Source organism: Balaenoptera acutorostrata, chromosome 12 (genome assembly GCF_949987535.1).
Source record: "Balaenoptera acutorostrata chromosome 12, mBalAcu1.1, whole genome shotgun sequence".
NCBI lineage: Eukaryota > Metazoa > Chordata > Mammalia > Artiodactyla > Balaenopteridae > Balaenoptera > Balaenoptera acutorostrata.
In genome coordinates this window covers 34,909,309-34,931,722 of record NC_080075.1, presented here as the reverse complement: position 1 = coordinate 34,931,722, position 22,414 = coordinate 34,909,309, and the positions used below count along the sequence as shown (strand labels likewise).

The following is a 22,414-nucleotide window of genomic DNA, read 5'->3' as shown; positions in this document are numbered from 1 at the left end:
AGATCAGCTCGGTGCTTTGTGACCACCTAGAGGAGTGGGATAGGGAGGGTGGGAGGGAGGGAGATGCAAGAGGGAAGAGATACGGGGACATATGTATAACTGATTCACTTTGTTATACAGCAGAAACTAACACACCATTGTAAAGCAATTATACTCCAATAAAGACGATTAAAAAAAAAAAAAGATGAGGAAGCAAAACTCAGATTCCTGGGAGTAAATGTTCCAGACAGATGGAACAAAACATGCAAAGGCCCTGAGCAAAGAACAACGAAGAAGCCAGAGTAGCCGGAGCTGACAGGTGAGAGGAACAAGAGTTGCAAGTGAAGGCAGAGAGGTAACAGAGGTCTGACCCTGTGGGACCCAGTAGGTCCCTGTAACTCATGTGGCTTTTATACTGCATGAGATAGGAAGCTACAGCTGGGTTTGGTCTGCCTTGGGATTTAACCGGGGTGCTCCGACAAACGCTTGTTAGGAGGCTTTCAAAAGATTCCGGGGTGTGGATTAAATGAGGGTAGTAGTAGCAGAGTTGATGAGAAGTTATTTAATTCTGTACATATTTTGAAGGTACAGCTGAAAAGATTTTCTTCTCAGTTGGATATGGGTGGGAAGGAAAGAAGAGTCAAGATGACTCCAACAGCAGTGACCTTGGTGGAGAGAAGGATGGTGGTTCTGCTCACTGAGATGGAGACTGTGGGCAGCAGGTTGGCGGGGGTGGAGATCAGTTCTCAACGTGCTGACTTTCAGATGATTAGACATCCAGCAGAGGATTAGATGCATGAGTCTGGGGGTCGAGAGAGAGTTGGGCTGGACATACACCCTGGGGAATGTTTAGAGTCGAGACTGTATTTAAAGCCATAACACAGTGGGTGAAATCACTAAGTGAGCTAAGTGTAGACAGAAAAGAGGAAAGGTCCAAGGACTAAGGTCTAGGACCATCCACATTTCGAGGCTGGGGAAGTGAAAGGGAGAAGGCTGGTCAGAACGATGGAAACAAACAGGCAAACGTGTGTGTCCCGGAGGCTCACTGAGGCCCACAACGGTGTCAAATGCTGCTCTTTTGTCAAATAAGAGGAGGTCTGAGAAACGACCTTTGCATTTAGTGTTGTAACGGTCATTAGATTTGTTAGGGGCAGTTTCAGTAGTGTCTTTGGACTAAGCCTGATCTCCAGAACATCAGTGACAGCCATCCACTGGATGGATCTGTTGGGACCCAGGGCATCCATGCCAATGCCTTTATAGGTATGGCCAGCATCCGAGACAACAATGTTTTGAATGAATGGGATGGAATCTTGGACTTCGAGAACGTAAGATGTGGAACACGTTCATTACAAATGCCAAAGAAAGCCTTGCCTGCTCCAACATTTTGCCTTATGCTTTTCCAGAGAGAAGAGGACCCTGTCTACGTAGACCTTCTCTAGGTTTAGGATCTTGAGGGAATACATCTCTTTAGATAAGGGACCAGCTTTCTTGCATTTGCAGTGACTTCTTTTTGAGCCAGTGACCACAGTAGGAACTTCTGTGATCTCTAGGGATCCCACATCCCCTTGTGTTCCTCTCTTGTGTTGACTTCACAGGGCTCCTGAAGGCCTCTGAAATAAGAGAGCCATTTCAAGAACCCAGATTTCTTATAACTGGTATGTGCTATGGAGCTCTTTTGTCTTGATCTCAGATTTTAATAAGTTTATTTCAAAAGCAGGAGAATAATTTATTTTCACTTTTAGAAATATTGCTTCCACTTGCCCAGATGGTTGGGTATGGTGAGGTATGACCTGGCAGAAAGAGGCAGGATGGGGAAGGGACGCCTCCCTGATAGAAAAGATCTATAACCAGAGATATGGCTCAGCCTTTGTGCACCTCAGTTTCCTCATCTGCAAAGCAGAATCAACAGCTGCCTTTCCTACCTGAAAGGGCTCTGAGAGGATAAAATGAAAGAGAAGCCCACACTCCTTACTCTCTGGGTGGGTTTCTGCTGTCCAGCCTCTGCTGTTTGGAAGCTCCCCTCCTACTTCCACACTGGACATCTCAGGACAGACCCCGCAAACACAGGCTTTCTCTCTGCTCCTGCCTGGACCTCCCATGCTCTCCTTCCCAAACACCATCTCCCTCACTCTTCACCTGACCTGCTCCTGATTTCCTTGAGGACACGGCTCCCAAGTACTCCTCAAAGGGATGCAGTCCAGGGATTTCCAACTCTGTTTTAAGCCATAGAGACTTTTCTTCCAGCGAAAGATTTCACAAAATGCCACTCTATGGAATGGAAGTCAGAACTGCTCTGGTTGGAGGAGGGAGATGGGCTCAGTCAGACTCAGCTGGAGAACCTCGGCTTTACTGCAAAACTCAGAGAGGCTGAAGGTCAGGTCCACGGCCACGTCAGGAGTGGTCAGTGGCAGACCCAGAGCCAGGATCTGAGTCTAGAGGTCCAGACCGAGGCGCCTCCTCACCCTGTACACCCGGAGAGCAATCTATCTCACACACTGGCTTCACAAGCAGGCAGTATCTTGTCTCATCCTTTCATGGCATCCCCGCGGGAGAGGGTCTACTTCTCCTGCTTTACAGATGGGGAAGCTGAGGGTCATGGAGGCGGCTGAGGACCTTGAACAGGATCTTAAATTCAGCTTTGTTTCTGGGGCTGACGCCCTACCCCTCCAGTCTGTGAAGGGTATGCAGAGTGCCCCGGGGGATACCTTCTCGTGGTGCCTGCAGCAGTGACAGTGCCTCGGGCCCTCGGGGGCAGCAGGGCCCCGTGTGCGTGGCCAGTCCTGCCGCTGGCGCTTTGCTCTGGCGCCCAGGGCCGCGCTACGCCGGGATGCTCCAAGCCACAGTCTGAAGGACCAGCTACGTGCAGCACTGATGGCAAGTAGGAGGCCACTATACTGTGACTGAATGAATGACAGGGTTCTGTTGTGTTGCTTTAAGGCCCTTCTGGAGGCTAAGCTGTTTAGCAAGATGGCCTGTGTCCTAGCCAAGATGGATGAAGCTGTCCAACTTTGGACCATATTAGTAAGGCCCTGGACCACCAGGTAAGTGAAACCAGCTCACTGTGGTCCCCTCCTAGTTTGGTGTTTTCCAACCCTACATCCTGACCTCCTAGGATGGTGCTGTATACACAGGGGAATTCAGTTCATACTTGTACTTAATGCGCATGAAATTCTATCGCCGTGCAAAGGACTCCAAGTCCAGTCTGTGGCCCATTTAAATTACATCATATGAATGAAAATGGACCAATGAAAACTCCATACGATGACATAATTTTAGTTTATTCCAAAAGGGTATGAGCTACATGTTAGTGAATATAAGTAGTTGAATATAAATATTAGAGTGAACTAATAGAGTATTTTTATCCTCATGCCTTCTCTCCTCCCCTGCACACCCTTTACACACATACACACACATATTATCTTTAGTTTAAAATGAACCCAGACTGCTGAAACTCTCTCCCTCTCAGCCTCTTAAATGACAAGGGCTGTCAAATAAGTTAAAAAGCAGCAGGAGGTCCTTGGCAAATCATTGAAATCTGGCATCATTTGCTTAAATAACCCGCCCAGGACATTTGGGCAAAATGAATGTCCATTTCAGGTGGGTTGCTGAGTCTTGGGGGGAAAAAATGCACTTTGGGTCACATAAAAATAAAACAATTCGTCAATTTTTTAAAAGAGAGGTAGAAAGTGTTCCCCTCATCTGATGTATAACAAGCAAAAGCATGATATAAATGAAACACATAATTTTAGAGATGAGAAAAGCACTGGAGGCTGGGAGAGTTGAGAATTTAAGGGTGAAAGGAGTACAGACTTTCAAGGACACACAGGCTCACACACAGATTTTTTTTGGAGTAATGTCATCACCTTGTGGTCAGACAGGGTATTGTTGCTATAGACAAAACTCAAGGGCAAGTTCATGGCTATTTTTGTGCACTGGAATAGGTTTCTCGCTCTTCTTCCTTGCTGCACCACCTCTATCTGCTGTCTCACCGTTTTGAAAGGCCACCTCTTCCAAGTTTTACAGCAATATCCAACCACTCAAGGCCTGACCTACGCTGTTTTACCCAGCCGGGTCAAGAACTTAGCCCAGTGTGGAGTGCCCATCAAGGATGTGTGCCGACAGGTCCCCACTTACTTTGCCCAAGAGCAAAAAGAAGGTGTGTTAATAACTTAACTAGAAACTCAAGACCATGGTTGAGGCAAAGGGTGCCGTATGATTTTTAGGTGCTTAGCAAACTCTAATGACAGTTTTCAGGTCAATACCATTTCTTTGCTGCTGGGTATAAAAACTAATGAGCCCTGAAATGTATTTCCCCCTGGTGGCAGCGAAGATTTCCTGACTCCAGGGATCACTGAGAACAGGCAGCAGAGTTAACTTGGCTTTACCAGAAGGTTGAGGACAGTCATTTCACCATCGGGATTGGACAGCTGGTGATACTCTCACCTGACCCAAAGTTTCATCCTCCCCTCCCCTCCCCCTGCCCAAGCAGCACTGTGCCTGGCATCCTACATAGGAGGCCCACTGCTTTGGGGTTCTCAGTCCTCCTTTTTCTCTGGCTGTCCAGATGCTGGAAGGCAGGACCCTGATAGTTATGGACCACATGCTGGGAAAGGAACGGCTCAGGGGCTGGCATCCCTGCTGGGGATATGGTGGGAGATCAGTGGTGACAGGCTTGGAAATCTACCAGGTAAGACTGCAAAATCTGTCTGCTGCTCCAGAGAGAGTCAATAACCACTTCCCATTAAGCTGTTGCCTGTCACTTACATCTTAGCGTAAACTAACCCAAGGTACAAGGCTTCTTCATAACAGGAACTTCCAGCAGGAAAACACAGAGAACTTGAGGGGCTGGGGGGTTAACGAGGATGATTAAAGAGCGATAAAAGAAATAGGAAAAGGCATATGGAGGCAGTTAGTGCAGCACTGATGAGATCTTCCATTTTGTTCCCAAGTCTCTGGCTAGTAAAGTTGCGCTGAACATCACATCTGATTTAGGTGCAACTCACAATATATCCACTCTACTTAGGGGTCTTAGAGCGATTAAGTGGTCTTTTAAATAAAATGCTTCTCTTTCTTCTTAAAGGTACTGCACTGGCTACTGACCCCAATTCCTGTTTCGAAGTCCAAATTCTGTCCTTCCTGAGACTCTCCATGTGTGGGGAGTTCCCTGGGCTCTGAACCTCCAGGTCGGCCACGCGGATAACGGACCTGCCTGGATGGGGCCGCTGACCTGAACCCAGAGCTCAGGGACCCAGCCCACCTCTGCCGATGGGAAGCTGCTCATTTCAGACCCCCACCTTCTACGTTTTGACCCAAGATCCGGCTCTGTAATCTAAAAACTGGGTACACTTTCTCCCTCTGGGTTAGAACAATAAAGTTTCTTGCCTCCCTGGTCTAGCAGATGAGCCTTCCCTGCCTGCACTGTCCTCTCTCGAGTTACTGGGTTCCCACCCGTGTGCTGTCCACGCCATCACACACCAACATGGTGCAATGGAGGACGTGTCTCTCCTAGAATGTCTCATTTCCAAGGGCCTCTCTTTAGGGTGGCCCTTGAAGAACCCCTTCAGAATTTGGGCCGTAAGTAAATAAATAACAAAAAGACACTAGCCACAGCACAGACTTAAGCTTTCAGGTCTGAGGTCACATCTCTGTCGCCTGCAAATTGATGCTGAGATTCTATGGAGGCCTATTCACTCTGGCCCAGCCTGCACCATGAAAATCCCTGAGAGAGAGCCAAGCGTATGAACAAGGCCTCCCAGACCTCTCTTTGGAACTGGTCTAAACCCCTTCATGGGAACCCCCAGGCATTTCCCTCTGTTACAAATGAATAAGGGACCTGGCCTCTTTGCACTGGTCCTTTAACTGTCCATCCTTATAGCTGGGAAGGACAGAAAGTCAGCCTCGCCCACAGCACACAGAACATCCTTGGCCCCCTCACCTTAGACGCCAGGATAAACAAGGAAAGAGTACTGGAAATACAGATACAGATGTCCACCAAGGGTCATGCTGGAGTTTGGAGTAAATAGGACAGGACGGGGGTGGGGCGGGCTCAACAGCGCATGCGGGTGGCGTGGAAGGCCTCGGGGTGATCTCAGCACCGATTCGCCAAAGACAGAGCTGAGCGCAAGCTTTGCAGAGTCATGATGTGGTGTGGTTACCTACAGTCATGAATGGAAAAGTGACTGCATGGGAGAGGCCCAAGATAAACCTCTAACTGGGCTTAAATAAGGTATGGTTGGGCCGGCCAGGGGCTCTGAAACTATGGATTTGGTCACATGCAGCTTATCGAGGATAAGGCAGATGGAGATACCTGCACAGAGCATTCAGGGTAGAAGTATTAGTTGTGACAGGTCAAGGCTTGGTCAACCAAAGGCCCGGAGAGGACCACAAAGCAGGGTCCGGCCCCCAGGGCTTGGCCCAGTGAGTCCCGGAGTTAAGTCCCCATGGCTATCAGTCCATCCTTGACCGGTATCCGCCGTATCCCTGACATCTATCCTCCGGCAACTTCAGGACCAGTCCCTGTCTGGTCCCATGTGCCTGAGTCCCTGTTACAGTTGCCTGGACCCCTGCTCCCGAGTCCTCTGTGATGGCGTGTGAGCTGCTGTCTACTGACAGCTCTGATGCCCATCGAGCCTTCCCCTCCGGACTTCTGAGCTTCAGCTGCTCCTGAATTTCCCATCATCTCCGGGCTCCACCCGATCATTATAACATACCTGTTACTTCCAGGAGACTTTAGACACACCCCAACCCCAGGCACCCACCATGCTTATCTCCATCTGTTACCATCCCTACAGACACTCTGCCAGCTAGACTGCTTTCCTCCAGGAAAATCTTGGTTCAAGGACTGCTGCCCTCCTATGCATCATCACCCTTGGCTGTCGTTGACTCCGCTGTAATAGCTCTGTACCAGCTCTGAGAAACAATAAGTACAGCCTTCTAGACCTTACAGGGCTTGTCAAGGTAGATTTTGGTCCTTCAGGTTACAAGCTCAATCTTTATCTTATAAAGAATCTTCCGTGCATGCAGCAGGATTTAGATCCTTTAGGAGTTGGGATTGGAAGGAACACAATTCAAAAATGTTGAATTTACAAGACTGGGTGACTTGTAAACAACAAACATTTATTTCTTACAGTTTTGGAGGCTGGGAAGTCCAAGATCAAGGCACCAGCAAATTTGGTGTCTGGTGAGGGCCCACTTCCTTGTTCATAGACAGCTGTCTTCTCACGGTGTCCTAATAAGGTGGGAGGGACAAGGGAGCACTCTAGGGCCTCTTTTCTAAGGGACTAAGCCCATTACATTGGGGATTAGGTTTCAACATATGAATTTTAAGGAGACATAAACATTCTAGTCTACAGCACCACCCTACTGATGGCCATTGTTAACGTTTATCCTTAAGAGTTCACCTAATCCATCACTCAATGAAATTTACCATATTTGAATCTCAAACCAGTGCCCATCATCCTGACCCAAACATATTCCATGTGTATCAAGACCACGTGTCTTCTGTTTAAAATACAATCACACTGATATTCATAACAGACTGTTTCCTCCATCTGTGATTGAAGAACTCAAGCTTCTTGCTAAGTCCTTTGCAATAATCTTGGAGTGTCCCTGGAAGGGCCTAGGAAGTAGCTAAGAATTAGCTCACTCATCTTCTAAGAGGGGAAATCTTCTACTCTCTTTTCTTTCTTTTTTTTTTTTCTTTTTTCCTGTCTTGGCACAGCTGCTGTTATTGACCTCTGCCGACATCTCCAACGCTGCCTCTTAGGACTGGGCCGAGGGGACTGGGAACCCACAGCCTGCTGTGCTCACAGCTGAGCCATCTCTACCACCTGCCGCTCCTCCAATGACCATGCGCCCTGGGCAGATGCCTCCGTCTCAGCCTCAGGAGCCAGAGGAACTTGGGCCTCTGGACTCATCTCAAAATAGGGAACTGTGTCTCACCTGTCGCTTTGGTGTCGGTCGTTCACACTGCTGCAACGTTATGCCCTGTTTCCTTAGAGAAAGTGTAGTGAAAAACAGGCGTTTCTCTTCTGTGGCTTCTGTGGTTTCTACTCACAGTCTCCACCCACCACCCTGGGGCCTGGAACATGAGCCCGTTGGACACTGGACTGGGGCCAAATCTGAGCGCAAGACATCACAACGTGCTCGGCATTGCTCCTCCTGTCTAGGACTCGTTGGGTACGACCGTATGCCAGCTCCCTCTTCCCTGAGCTTTCAATCTCCCTTGGCTTTGTCCTTATCTTCCTGCAAACATGCGCTGGAAGGATCATCAGAGGTCCTTGGTCATGTCTGCAGCCCAGCTGGGAACTGCACAAAACCCTCCCTCCAAGAAATCCCTGAGATTCTTGCAAAAATTCCACCCTTGCCCAGGAGGCCCTTCTCAGAAAGGAGGCCCAAGACAGAGGTCAAATTCCCTGCCTCCCAGTTCAGAGAACGATGCTCCAATGACATGGTTCCTTGCAGGGGGACTCTTGCTCCCTTCACTAGCCCCACCCCTTCCATCCTAGATGGAGGCACCCCGAACTGTCCTCATCATGCCTGCCTCTCCGCAGCCTCGGGGAAGAGCCGACAGGCCCCGAGCCCCAGGGCTGCGCGTGTGGGTGGGCTGGCTCACCAGCCAAGGGTAGTGGCTGCCTGGTGCTCATTCTCTGGCTCCCTGCCCACTCCATGCTCTCAGCTTCCCCAGGGGTCAGGAGTGGGGCCCATTATCCTGCCAAGAATGTGCTGCTTCTCCTCTTCCTGCTGCTGCCTGGGGTAGAGAGACGGTCCCCGCAACTCAAGCTGTATCTGGGCAGTTATTCCTACGGAGCATCTTCATTGGCCTTGTCAGTTTTGGTGATGCTTTTCATCCAGGCAGTGTCCCCAGCGCTCCTCCTGGAGCTGACCTGCTGCTGATGGTGGACCCTCGTCCCTTCATAGCACTCGGCCCCTGGCCTGGCTCCAGGCAGCTGGGGCTGGAGCACGAGCCTTTCAACGCAGCTCTGGGTTTCCTACAGCAACGGCCAACTTGAGGTGTTTCCTAAGACTGCCACAGACTGGGTGGGCCTTCTTTGTATTCAGTTGTGTTTTACATTTTAAAAATATATAAATGTTTTTAGTGAGGTATAACATACAGTAAAGCGCACAGATTTTAAGTACAATGAATTTTTACATATATACACCCATATAGCCATCACCTAGATGGAGATGTAGAACATTCCCTACACCCTAGAGGGTTCCTTCATGCTACTCCCAGACATAGCTTTCCCCAACCCTCACCCCAAGGGAGTAGAAAGGGACATTGATGGAATCTGAGGAGCTCTTTGCAAAAATCAAGTACACCCTGGCAGGACCCATAGAGTGAAGGCCAGTTTCAGACTGTAAGGGGCTGGCGACTACCCCAGGATTCTCCCTATTATAGCAATCAGTCAGGGCAAACGGGAGAATAGCGAGGCTCCCAAAGGTAATTAACAAGAGGACAGGATGCTTGCCCATTGACCAGGCACCATGTACCTGAGGCCATGCTCTGATGGGTGAGACAAAGGTAACTTTTCAGAGGAAGGTTGAGAGGTGGGCTGCATCATTAGAGGTAGTGAGGTGTGTCACTTCACTAGGTCACATGCTACAGCATGAGCAGGAGGGACCCATGCCAGGGAACCCTTCACTAGTGGTTAAAAGGAAACAGGCTTACCACCTTACAGTGGGGTAGACCCCTAGACCCCCAAACACCAAGAAACCCTTGATTCAGTTCCTGTATGTGTCCTGAGCCCTTCACATCAGAGTTTCTGCAACCTCACACATGGTTCCTGAGGGAGCAACAGGGCATGGTGTCTGGACTAATAAAAGGAATAGCAGGCCAAGCAGAGATAGACAGTGGGCTCCAAGTACCATTTATTTCTCAGCCATTCTGTGAGTAGCACACAGCACTGCCTTTTTACAGCACAAGTGCAGCAATGTGGTGAGCCCAGAATTTCCAAAGGAGTTGTAGGGGTAAGAGAAGTAGAGGCAGTAGTGTTGGGGTGGACCCAGATCCTGGGATATGTGTGCCAGTTGGACTAACTCCACCTCTTTCAGGTGTATTTGTAAGGAATGCTTTTTTAGCTGCAAATAAAGAAAATACAGTCACAGTGACTTAAGCAGATAGGGATAGATCTGTATCATGTGAGTCCAGGGAAAGAAAATCCCAGCTGGTGCTGCACTAGAATGATGTAATCAGGCATTCTAGCTCTTTCTTTCTTTCCTGAACTTTCCTCTCCAGGATTGCTACCTGGTGGTCCCCAAATGGCAGACGCACCTCCTGGCATCGGCATCATGTCCACATTGAGAGGAGGACAATAGGAAAGGACAAAGGGCAGAGTTGCATGCTACCTGAGTCTGTCCCTCTTCTTCCTGGAAGCCCCATTTAGCAGACTTCCGCTTAGATCTCACTGACCAGAAGTGAAGGTTTATGACACCCATAGACCAATCATAGGCTAAGGAAACGGACATTACCTTCTTTTCTTAAGGGAAATAAGATTTAGCCCAGGCTTTCTTAACCTAAACGCTATTGGCGTTTGGGGTCAGAAAATTCTTTGCTGTGGTGATGGCCTGTGCATTGCAGAATGTTTAGCAGCATCCTTGACCTCTCTCTACCCACTACATTCCAGTAGCACCCCCTCCAGCTATGACAATGTCTCCAAACATTGTGAAATGTCTCCAGAGGAGAAAAGAAAAGACCATACTCCAATTGAAAAACCACTGATTTAGACCAAGCATTACTGAAGACTTGGAACTAAAGTAAGGAATATATCCCTAAAAATAAGGATATTTTTAACAGCTACTTAAACAAACCGAGGTTCTGCTGGAAGGAAACAGGTGGATAGGGAATGGAAATTAAGTAGTCAGTGGATTTTTTTGCTATAGAAAATTACGAAATTCTGATCAACAATAGATGAGGAGGAGGAGTGGTCAAGATGGTAGAGTAGGAAGACCCTGTGCTCACCTCCTCCCACCGGCATCCCCCAAATTAAAACTATTTACAGAGCAACTATTGATGAGAATGACCTGACCACTAGTAGAAAAGATCTTCTACTAAAGATGTAAAGAAGGGACCACAACAAGATGGGTAGGAAGGACAGATGAGGTAGAGTCAAGACCCACACCCCAGGTAGGTGACCCACAAACAGGAGGATAATCACAATTGCAGAACAAGTGGTCCAAACCCCACATCGGGCTCCCCAGCCCAGAGGTCCTGCACTGGGAAGATGAGACCCCAGAATACCCAGCTTTGAAGGCCAATGGGGCTTGCATTTGGGAAAGCCTGAGGGCTGTAGGAAACAGACTCCTTTCTTAAAGGGTGCACACAAAATATCACACACTCCAAAACCCAGTAATTTGAAAGAAGCCTAGGTCAGATGCACTTGCTGACCTTGGAGAAATTCTTGGAGAGGCAGGAGGCAACTGGGACTCACCCTGTGGACATAGGTGCTGCCAATAGCCATTTCTGGGAGCTTGTTCTCCCACAGGGACACTGGAGCTGGCAAACACCAGTTTCAAGTCCTCCTTCTAGCCTGTTAATGCTGGGATCAGGCCTCACTCACTAGCAGTCCAAGACTCCACAGTCCATGCAACCAGCCATGTGGAGACAGAGCCCCATCAACCAGAGGTCTAGCACAAGCCAAAGGCACCCCCACTAGCAGGCCAGCAATAGCCCTGGAGCCCCCAGGCAACCACTGTCAGTCATGCTAGGGCCCAACTTCATCCACCAATAGCTGTCAACCTCTGCACTAGGCAGGGCCTGGCATCCAACCAGTATGAGGGCAGGACCCACCTACCAGTGTGCCCACGGTAGTCAACCCCATCACAAGAGAGGGGCCCACACAGCCCATATAGAGGACACCTCTAGAGCATATAGCTCTGGTCACCAGAAGGGAATGCACTGCGGGCCCCATAGGATGTCTCCTACATATCACTTCACCAATATAGGGAAACATAACCAACCAACCTAATACATGGAAGTAAAAATAGAGAATCAAACAAGATGAGGTGACAAAGGAATATGTTCCAAATGAAGAAATGAGATAAAACCCCAGCCAAAGAACTAAGCAAAGTGGAGATAAGCAGTTCTACCTGATAAAGAGTATGAGGTAATGATCATAAAGATGCTCAATGAATAAACAACCTAACCTACCATCTAAAGGAATTAGAAGAAGAAGAACAAACAAAACCCAAAGTCAGCAGAAGGAAGGAAATAATAATGATCAGAAAGGAAATAAAATAGAGACCAAAAAAAACCAATAGAAAACATCAATGAAAACAAGTGCCGGTTTTTAAAATAAGATTTAAAAAAAATGATAAACCTTTAGCCAGGCTCATCAATGAAAAAAGAGAGAGGACCCAGATAAACAAAATAAAAAATGAAAAAGGAGAAACAACAAGCAATATCAAAAAATCGTAAGAGAATACTATGAACAATTATATACCAACAAATTGGACAACCTAGAAGAAATGGACAAATTTCTAGAAACATACCACCTTCCAAGACTGAATCAGGAAGAAATAGCCAATCTGAACAGACAAATCACCAGTAGTGAAATTGAATTTGTAATTTAAAAAACTCCCAGGAAACAAAAGTCCAGGGATGGACAGCTTCACAGAACAGCCTCTTGTTCTACAAAACATAAAAAGAAGAACTAATACCTAGCCTTTTTAAACTATTACAAAAATTTGAAGAGGATGGAACATTCCTAAATTCATTCTACAAGGCTACCATTTGCATTTTGATGTATTTCCTCCCAGGGTCTACATATTTTTTAATTGAAATATAATTGACCTACAACACTGTTAGTTCCAGGTGCACAAAATAGTGGTTTGATATTTCTATACATTACAAAATGATCACCATGATAAGTCTAGCTACCATCTGTCACCATACAAAGATATTACATTATAATTGACTATATTCCCCATACTATACTCTTATTTTGTAACTGAGGTTTGTACCTCTTAATCTTCCTCAATTATTTCACTCATCCCCCTTACCCCTCTCCCCTCTGGCAGCCTTTTTGTTCTCTGTATATATGAGTCTGTTCTGTTTTGTTATGTTTGTTCATTGGTTCTGTTTTTTGATTCCACATATAAGTGAAATTATATATATTTGCCTTTCTCTGTATGAACTATTTCACTTAAGATAATACTCTCTAGGTCCATCCATGTTGTTGCAAATAGCAAGATTCATTCTTTTTCTAAGACTGAGTAATATCCCACTTGTGTGTCATTTACTGTGAGGAACAAAACTTCATAGGAAATAAGAACCCCATCTACAAGCCTCACCAAGATTTCTGCAAAAACACCTTTGGCACACTCATATTCTGGATCATGCCTGCTCTCTTGGGCCAGCTTTATTAGAGAGATAGGCTCCTCTAGCATCCTTGATGCTTTGTTGTGGTTAGAAAATTTGATATCCAAATCAAAAAATATAGAGTGGATAAATGAATAAAGAACAAGATCCAACTATGCTGTCTAAAAGAGACTCACTTTAGATTTAAGGACACACATAGGCTGAAAGTGAAGGTATGGGAAAAGATATTCAATGTAAATGAGAACCAAAAGAGAGCAGGAGTAGCTATACTTATATCAGACAAAATAGACTTTAAGTCAAAAACTGTCACAAGAGACAAAAAAGGTTGTGATATAATGACAAAAAGCTCAATTTACCAAGAAGATATAACAATTATATATATATGTGCACTCAATGTCAGAGCACCTAAACATAAAAAGCAAATATGAATTGATCTAAAGGGAGAAGTAGACAGCAATATAATAATACTAGGGGGCTGCAATACCCCACTTATAATAATGGGTAGATCATTCAGACAGAATATCAATAAGGAAACAGCAGGCTTGAACTACACTATAGACCAAATGAACCTAACAGACATATACAGAACATTCCATCCACCAGCTGCAGAGTACACATTCTCCTCAAGTGCACAGGGAACAGGATTCTATTCTATTCTATTCTCCAGGATAGATCATATGTTAGTCCACAAAACAAGTCTTAACAAATTTAAGAAGACTGAAATCATTCCAGGTATCTTTTCCAACCAAATGGAATAAAACTAGAAAGCAATAACAAAAGGAAAATACAAAAACTCACAAGTACATGGAAATTAAACCACACACTCTTAACCATTGGGTCAAAGAGAAGTCAAAAGAGAAATTAGAAAATACCTTGAGGCAAACAAAAATGAAAACAGAATTAGTATCTTCCCTCCCCAACCCTTAAGAAAGGGCTTCTTTCTGGAGAAGGTTTAATGGAGCCCCAGCTTCCTTTTAGCTTACACTTGGACTCACTCCTCTTAGGCATGTGCCTGGCCTATTCCACCTGCTTCTCCTAGTAGGTATTCAGCATGACACCAGAACTGAGCAGGGTCAACTGATTTAAGGAAAGCAGAGTTAGGAAAAAGCAGAACTCAAAGTTCTGCTTTGAGTTCTGCTTTTAAAATGGTAATAACATTATAAAAACTAATAAGGATAACACAGTTCTAAGCAGTAAATTCCAAAGGAAGTTGCCAATCACAACCCTTCTCCTACCCCACTCCCACCAGCCCCAGTCAGAGGAGTAAGAACGTGTACCCACATGATTCAATGAGGCTCCTTTCCAGAGATTTTTTAATTAAAGCTAATTTGAAATTAGAACTAAGAGTTCCTTTCCTTTCTGATGATGACACAAGGAAGATGGGGACCTTGGGGTTCAGAGTGATGTTGGTTTTACCACCATGGAGAAAGCCAGTGTCAGATCCTGAGGCAGACATGTAGAGAGAAAGAGAGTTTAGACTGGAAAAAGATAGTCTGGCCACCTTCAAGCATCTAGTTCTAACTACCCAACCAAGACCAGAATATCCCTATCCTTCTACAGTGAGATGAGGCAATAAATTGCAGCCACCCCCGCCAGAATTTAGCTCAGTTATTTTAACTTCCTTTACTATTGTAGTTTTGCCAGGATACCTAGCCCAGTACTAATGGTTATTAAGGAGTAGATGTATAGTGTTAGGAATAGGAGCAGTTGATGAAGACAGAAATTCTTGTTAAAGTAGTTCCTCTTTGCTCTGAACTTGCACTCGCTGACTACTCCATATGATAACCAACCATACGATCTGGGAATTTGCCCACATTATGCAATTTATTTGAAATATTAAAAATTGTTTTCCTTCTGTATATTGACTTGGCATTCCCAGTTAGGGCCTCACTCCCGTAAAGATTTTCAGTAACGTGCATCTTTCTCTGGGTGACGTGTGTTCCTCTCTCTCTCTCTCTCCTCACTCTGGGATGAAATATATCATGATAGTGTTGATTAAGTTTGAGTCTACTGCTTTGATGAGCTAAAAGGTATGTGAATGGCTCTCAGAGCTGGGTGCTTTGTCAGAGAGCACAGTTTTCTTCACCTGAGCAGTCAAGTTGTCTGATAAGGGTATAAATCCATCCCCCTCACTAGGTGAAGGTCAATGCCACCTGAGCCCCTGCTCTACCTAGTCTGCCCAGTGTGTTGGTTGGACAGATGTGCAGCTAGTCTAAGTGTCAAATGCAAAACTGAAGACTTGTACACAGCTGACCAGCCTGTATGTGACTCACCTATATTACCTGGGAATCTTCACACCATGCACTTTACTTGAAATCCTGGCAATTTCTTTCTTTCTATATATTGACATAAACATTGTTTGGCTTCCCTTTGCTGCTTACAAGAAAAGAAAACACCCAGATATCTATAAATATAGTATTTATGTTTTACTACTGGATCTCACAATTAGTTGGGACGTTGACAAAGAATTTAATTTGGCCGTTGAGTGGAAACGTGTATTTCTATGAAAAGTTGAAACCAGTGGGCTGATGCCTTAAATGTGAAGGTCTGAACAGATAGAAATTCCCAAGATGCCCAGGAGCCCAGCCTTTGCACAGTCTCCAGCACCAGTATCATCTGAAAAGGGGAAAGATTTTTAAAGAAAGAGAATTAAGAAATTACTAGAATTCAGCAAACCAATGCCCTTTTGTAAATGTCTTGACTAGGGGGTGTACATGTAATTTCATGTTATCCAAGATTTTAGCTATACTTGTATTGCAAAGAATAATAATATATTAGCTTAAATATACTGACAATTCCTGGAAGTGCTCTCTGGCTCAACTCGATTAATGCTATGACATTCTGCGTTAATGGCATGCCTGCATGCCTTTACTTATAAGTACTAATGACCTTATGAAAAGTAAAAATATCTTAATTTTTTCTGGGCAATAGGAAGGTAATAAATGCTAATTCTTTTCTTCTTTACCGTCCACTACTCTGGGGAATTTCTCTTGTTACCTTTGCCATCTGTGATCCAGCTTTTCTTTCACTCTGTCACTCTGCCATATTTAGCAATTTTGTGTAAAAATACCAGTAATGACTGCAGTGACATATGTTACCTGCATGAATCAGAGTTTTTATTCCCTGTCAGCCCACTGTGCCTGCTCTTTCTTGGACCAATTTTATCTCAGATCCTGAGACTATTTTTAAACTTTTTTGAGAAATAATTGACAAGTATAGCTGTATATATTTAAAGTGTACAACGTGATAATTTGCTATACATATACACTGTAAAAGCTCAAGATAGCACATCCATCACCTTGTGTAGTTAACATATGTAACTCTTTTGTGTGTGTGTGTGTGGTAAGAATGCTTAATATCTACTCTCAGCAACTTTCAATTATGCAATACCATATTATTAACTAGAGTTACCATGCTGTACTTTAGAGAATCCAATAGTTTTTCCTTTGTCCCCAGGAATCTTTTTTATTCCATCCTCTGTCTTAAGTCACTAACTTCTCCATCAGACTATGTGTTCTTTGGAGGCAGAGTTTTTTCATTTCTGTGTCTCCCTAACATTTAGCACTATTTCCACACATGGTAGATATTTAATTCCCAAAGTAAACCAAACTGAGTCATGTTTCATGTTTATTTGTATTTCACACAGCACCTGGCAGAGTGGCTGACATATTGGAGCTGTCAGAAAATATCTGGTGAAGGAATGATTTATTGGTACTCACGTGTCTTTTCAGCCACTTCCCCTTTGTACAAGGGGATATGTTCGCAGAGCTGCCTGATGGGTGATCCAAACAGGAACCAATTCACATCTGTGATCAGAGACTGCAGTGGGTTATACTTGACCCAGATGTATTTGTCGGAGAACATGTTGTTCAAAGCCTAGATCAGTAGGACAGAATGGAATAGGATGAAATAAATTGACATAATCTGGTGTACCTTATTCTAAATTGTGACTTTTTCTCTTTTGAATTATTAAACAGGAGATGGTCAGGAATCTCAAGATATCATCTCTTTTTGACCACTTGGTCTGTAGAGAAACCTCATTATTACCAATGTTATTTTGCAGCTGGTGACAATGAAACTCACAGAGGGTGAATCCTGTGGCCGATGAAAAGACACAAAAGGAGAAATAAACCTCAGATTCCTAGCCTCACACAGTGTTTGTTTATTCTCACTATACTGTATTTCTTTGCACCATTGTGTCATTGGATATCATCACTCATTTATTCTGCCAATCACTATTTCTTAAAGCCTTGCTCTGAGAAAAGAATGTTCAGTCCTTTCTACAAAGACGCTGGAATTTATTGTAAGTTTTTGTATTGGGGGCTGTATGGTGGAACTCAAGCTAAGAGATTTATTCCTGCTCTAAAATCAATAAATGTGAAGATGCTTTAAAGTGGAGGGTACCATATCCACAATAAGGTATGATATTATGATCTTCTCTCTTACCCTCTTCATTTCTCTATGGGCACCAGTATTCCCTGGCTCAAGAACAGGGAATACTTAGGATTACCCTAGACTTACCTGCCTCTCAAAGATGTACCGTTTGAGTTGGTCCAGAGCAGGGATGGCCTTATGGTTCATCTTCAGGATGTAGCAGGCTCTTCGGGAGAGCACCCTGGAGGCGATGTAGCCCTGAAGCAGCAAGAGCACAGTTACTGCCCCTCCCAGTTCCCTGGGTCCTGAGCTTGGTGAGGATGGGCCTTGCAGAAAGCCTTGAGCATACGTAGTGATATTTTCAAGCTGCAGTCAATTCTATCCATTTGACTTCTTTTACATAGTCGTTTTACTTTTTCACTTGTCATTTCTATCTCTGAATTTGTGTAAACCCATGATGTGTGCCCCACTTTTCATGTTTTGGGTCTACAGTTTGGGGTTTGAAAGCTTGAGAAGAAGCCGCTCTCTGTCTCTTTCTATTGATTTTGTTCTGCTTTTTTCTCAAGCAGAGGAATACCGTATTTTTGGAGCAAATACGGTATTCTTTAGAACTGTGCTTTCCAATATGTTAGTTACCAGCCACATGTGGCCATTTAAATTTAAATTCTAATTAAATAAAATTTAAAATGTACTTCCTCCGTCACACATTTCAAGCGCTCAGTAGCCACAAGTGGCTAGTAACCTCCCTGATGGAAAATGCAGATATAGAGCATTTCTACCATTGCAGAAAGTTCTACTGGACAAGGATGCTTTAGAAGCTCTCCTCAACATACCCACACCCCCCTCACCCACCACACATACATTTTCAATGATTCTCCCCTCCCCTCCTTTACCATCTTCTCTCTATCTTTTCTCCACCTCAGACCCAAGCTGGCTGGATAAGGATGGGTTGGAGGAAGTTGGGATTGGAAGAACAATGGAGGGTGAGGTCCTTGGAGCCAAAAGGAACCTTCTGGAATCTTCTTACAGAGTGGAATTTTCTGTACATAGTTCCAAATAATTATACAGCCTATAAGAGTGCAAATATTATAAATCTTTCTAGTTCCTATTTTTCAGTTCTCACAAATTGCCAGTCCCTAAAATCCAAAAATTGACTGAGGCCGAACCTGATGATAGTGGAAAATGTTTTAACCAAATTCTCACCTATTCTCATGCTATTTTTTTTTAAAGATACTTTTGTGATTTCCCTGACATCTGCTTAAAAAGAATTTCAGCACAACTTCCTTGTAAACCATATCTTTCAAAGACTCTATGCTTTCAAATGTGTCATGGAACTCCCAATACCAGTGGGGCAGAGGCAGTGAGGAGGTTTCTATAAGAAAAGGAGAAGAAAGTCATGTTCAAATGTCCAGTGCAACGGACTGCAGGCTACTTATATCCACAGTGCATAGCTCTCTCCATAGGTGAAAGCAGGTTCAACACCCAGTTGGAACAAATGGAAAACAAACAAATGAATAAATGAATCAAGGACAGAATAAGTTTCCTGAGATTTATTGTTAATACCAGTAACTGAAACTTGGGAATAGTTTAATGTTTTTAGTTAACATATTTTCATTCTTCCAGAAGCAGTATGATTTACTGCATATACATAGTCAAATGTGTAGAGTTGTTCTGGATTTCTGCTACTTTGTGACTGCTTGCTTCATTATTGTTCTTTGTCTGCATATTTTTTTGTATTAGAAGCCCTACTTCATTCATTCAGGCACTTGACAAATATTTTTGAGAGCCTGTGTGCCATGCCTGGCCTTGGGTTTTCGGCACTCTTGCAGGCACTTTCTGAGCCTGTAGTTAGCCAATATGATTGTGCTTTCTACCTGAAGAGGTCAAGCAAATTTGTATGCTTCCTGTCTCATCACATTTTTTAATTAGAAATGGTTTTGTTTGGTTGGTTTTTAATCAATTGCTTGATTATTTAAAGGGAAAAGCAGAAGTAAGGAAATTGTGAAAGAATTGCAAGGATAGATACTGGAATTCAAATGCACAATAAATGGCTGCCCCTCCACCCTTGAGAAGTCCATCCTTGAAGAATATAAAATATTGCTGCTTACATGTTTATAGTCAAAAATCGTGGTAGAAGAGCATGATCCTGCATGGATGTTAATCATGGCGGTATTTTTTTCATTGTCAAATGTCATTGTCTCCTGAATAGGGCCACCATTGTCAGTTGGGCTGATGATGTTATAAACCTAGATTGACAAAAGACATAATGGTTTTTTCGTAAACTATGTGCATTTGAAAGGCAACCCTCCCTGCAAAGTAAAGCCTTCTATTGCTTCAAACAAGAGACTGAACCTTGAAACATCTCCACTGGCATCCCAGACCAAAAGCCCATGCTAAAATTAGAAGACGAAGGTCTTCCTCATAGTTCACTGTATTATATATGGGCAAAGCAATGGCATTACATGAAAAATGAGATTAACCACATTTTAAAGCAATGGGGTATGTTTTTTAAGGTATTGTGATTGGAAAGAAATAATCAACCTCATTGTTTCTGTTATTCATTATTTCTGGAATTTCATCCCACATAGGACATGTGGACTCTCTACTGTCCTTCAGATTATCTCATATCTTCTTTTTCCTCTCCCAATACCTCTAAGATATAAAGTCTATAGTGAATCAACTCACCTCATATCCATGAGATTGTGTCCCAAAGATAGCCAGTGTCACCAGAAATACCACCTGAAAAACCGACCAGTCACATCTATTCACAATAGGGCTGTCACTTAGGGTGGGAACATGAGGTGACATTGGACAAGGTAAGCACAAATATCACAGAAAACATATACTTAAGACACTGGTGGGAGGTCATGGATGGTCAACAGTCCACTTCCAAAATGTGAAACACACATTCATTCATTTGACAGGCATTTGTTGGGTTCATGCTATTTTTCAGACACAGGTTCTACCTTTGTTACCAAATTCCCAACCCTTCCTAACAACACAACCTTCTAGAAAGCGTAGTTCTTATGCCAGAAAAAAAAAAAAAAAAAAAAAAACTTGGGGGAGGTAAGCAGTGAGGAAGGGCTCATTTTACTAAGGGGAGGACCCTAGTGGTATTCACACTGGCTTTAGTATACAGGAGTCAAGTTTTGTTTTTTGGTTAAAAAAATTACTTAATTCCTTGAGATTGAGAGAGTAAGACAGATTTAAGTGGATTCATGGGTGATAGAGACACAATAGATTCCTAAAGGGAAACTATGAAAATCCGGTGCTTGGAGGCATGATTAACTTTTGAGACTGACATCAAGGAAAACCTCCACATTCTTCTTAGTGATACCATAAGACAAGTGTTAGGCCAGCAGACCGTGAGACTGACATGGAGGCACTGCTGACATTTTGCTGCAGTTATATGAGAGACTCATCCAACATGCTGATCCCGGTTTTGTGTTCTCTCTTCTGGACATCACAGTGCACTGCACTGTCATTGAAATTGCTGATGAAGGGGAAGGCAGATATTTTTAGGACCTGTCAGTGGGATTTTCCTAGTTCCTTTTCCATCTCACCAATAACATTTTTCTCCTGGTGACCGTGGGTAGAATGTCTAACATGGACCTATATGCAGCTGTCCAACCTGCCTACTTGCATAGGGACAACCTGGACTCCTGGACAACCTGGACAACCTCTGACACTCCTATGTATTCTGTTTAATGGATCTAATACAGAGGTCTGAATAGGTGGGTGAAGGGCCAGCCACCTTAGTGGTATGATTAGAGAGAGCTCAGGAAGTGTCCCCTGCCCCCAAGTAACCACTCACCCAACACCATGATTAATATACCACAGTTCCAGGTTTGTGTTTTAGGGTTAGGTATCCTCTTAGAAAATCAAGATACCTTGGGAGAGGCAACTCTTTAAGCTGACAGTCTTTAACACCTTATGGGAGGTATTATTTTGCTTTCTCCTTCAATAGCTCAATGAGAATAAGGGATAGAGACTGGGGGAAGGAGTTCCATTCTGGATCAGAGCATAGTCAACTAACCATCCATGGAGTACTGCCATGTGGAGCTATGGGAGAATGGGATCAGGGCTGGGATCAGCTGGAGTGGTCATGGCAGGATTACTTTGCCATGATTGCTCTGGTAAGTGGGGCCTAAGATGGGGAAATTTCAAGGCTAAATCCCACATTTACTGACCTGGGGAAATCACATTCCTCTGTGCCTCTGTCTCCTCACCTGTGGAATGGGGCAATACTACTCAGCTCATAGAATTGTTTAAGTGAATGGATGAAATGATTCATGCAAATGTTTAGCATAGGGCCTAGTATGCACTTAGGAAATGACAGCTGCCATTATTATTATTATGGATATTATTATTTTTAAATCACTACTTCTCCTTTAGATAGTAAATACAGTTGTCCTAAAATGCCTACATTCCCTCTAAAGTTCATAATAAGGAATTATTACTAAAATATTACAAATTAAACTTCCCTAGATATTTCCAATTTTTTTCTTTGTAATTTTTTAGTAAACATCTCAAGAAACAACAATGGACAAATAAATATGGACAAATTAATATTCAACATTATTCCTGCCAAAGACAGCATTAATTCAATCACAGAAGTTTAGAAGCATGCAGTGTTTGTCTAAGACCACTGAAAGCCAGGGCATATTGGATATGAACATTCTCTGCAAGCAGCCACCATAAGGGTATAAAGAAATGTAAACAAATACTCACAAGGATTTTCAT

The 22,414-nt window shown here is 43.9% G+C and overlaps 2 protein-coding genes across 2 annotated transcripts; one reads left to right on the top strand and one right to left on the bottom strand.

Annotated features, from left to right (window-relative positions):
* The first annotated feature begins 624 nt into the window (after positions 1 to 624).
* On the top strand, positions 625 to 5,154 carry LOC103021018 (gastrokine-3-like). The gene is given in 6 exon segments (XM_028168413.2): positions 625 to 690; positions 1,170 to 1,304; positions 2,917 to 2,977; positions 2,980 to 3,024; positions 3,995 to 4,135; positions 5,060 to 5,154. Coding segments are annotated over 6 exon segments (543 nt in total).
* Positions 5,155 to 15,830: 10,676 nt separating this feature from the next.
* On the bottom strand, positions 15,831 to 22,414 carry GKN2 (gastrokine 2). The gene is made up of 6 exons (XM_007189773.2): positions 22,403 to 22,414; positions 20,357 to 20,410; positions 19,780 to 19,917; positions 17,819 to 17,929; positions 17,017 to 17,173; positions 15,831 to 15,913 (listed from the first exon to the last, which is right to left on the bottom strand). The coding sequence occupies exons 1-6, from the start codon at positions 22,412 to 22,414 to the stop codon at positions 15,831 to 15,833; spliced, it is 555 nt and encodes a 184-aa protein (XP_007189835.1).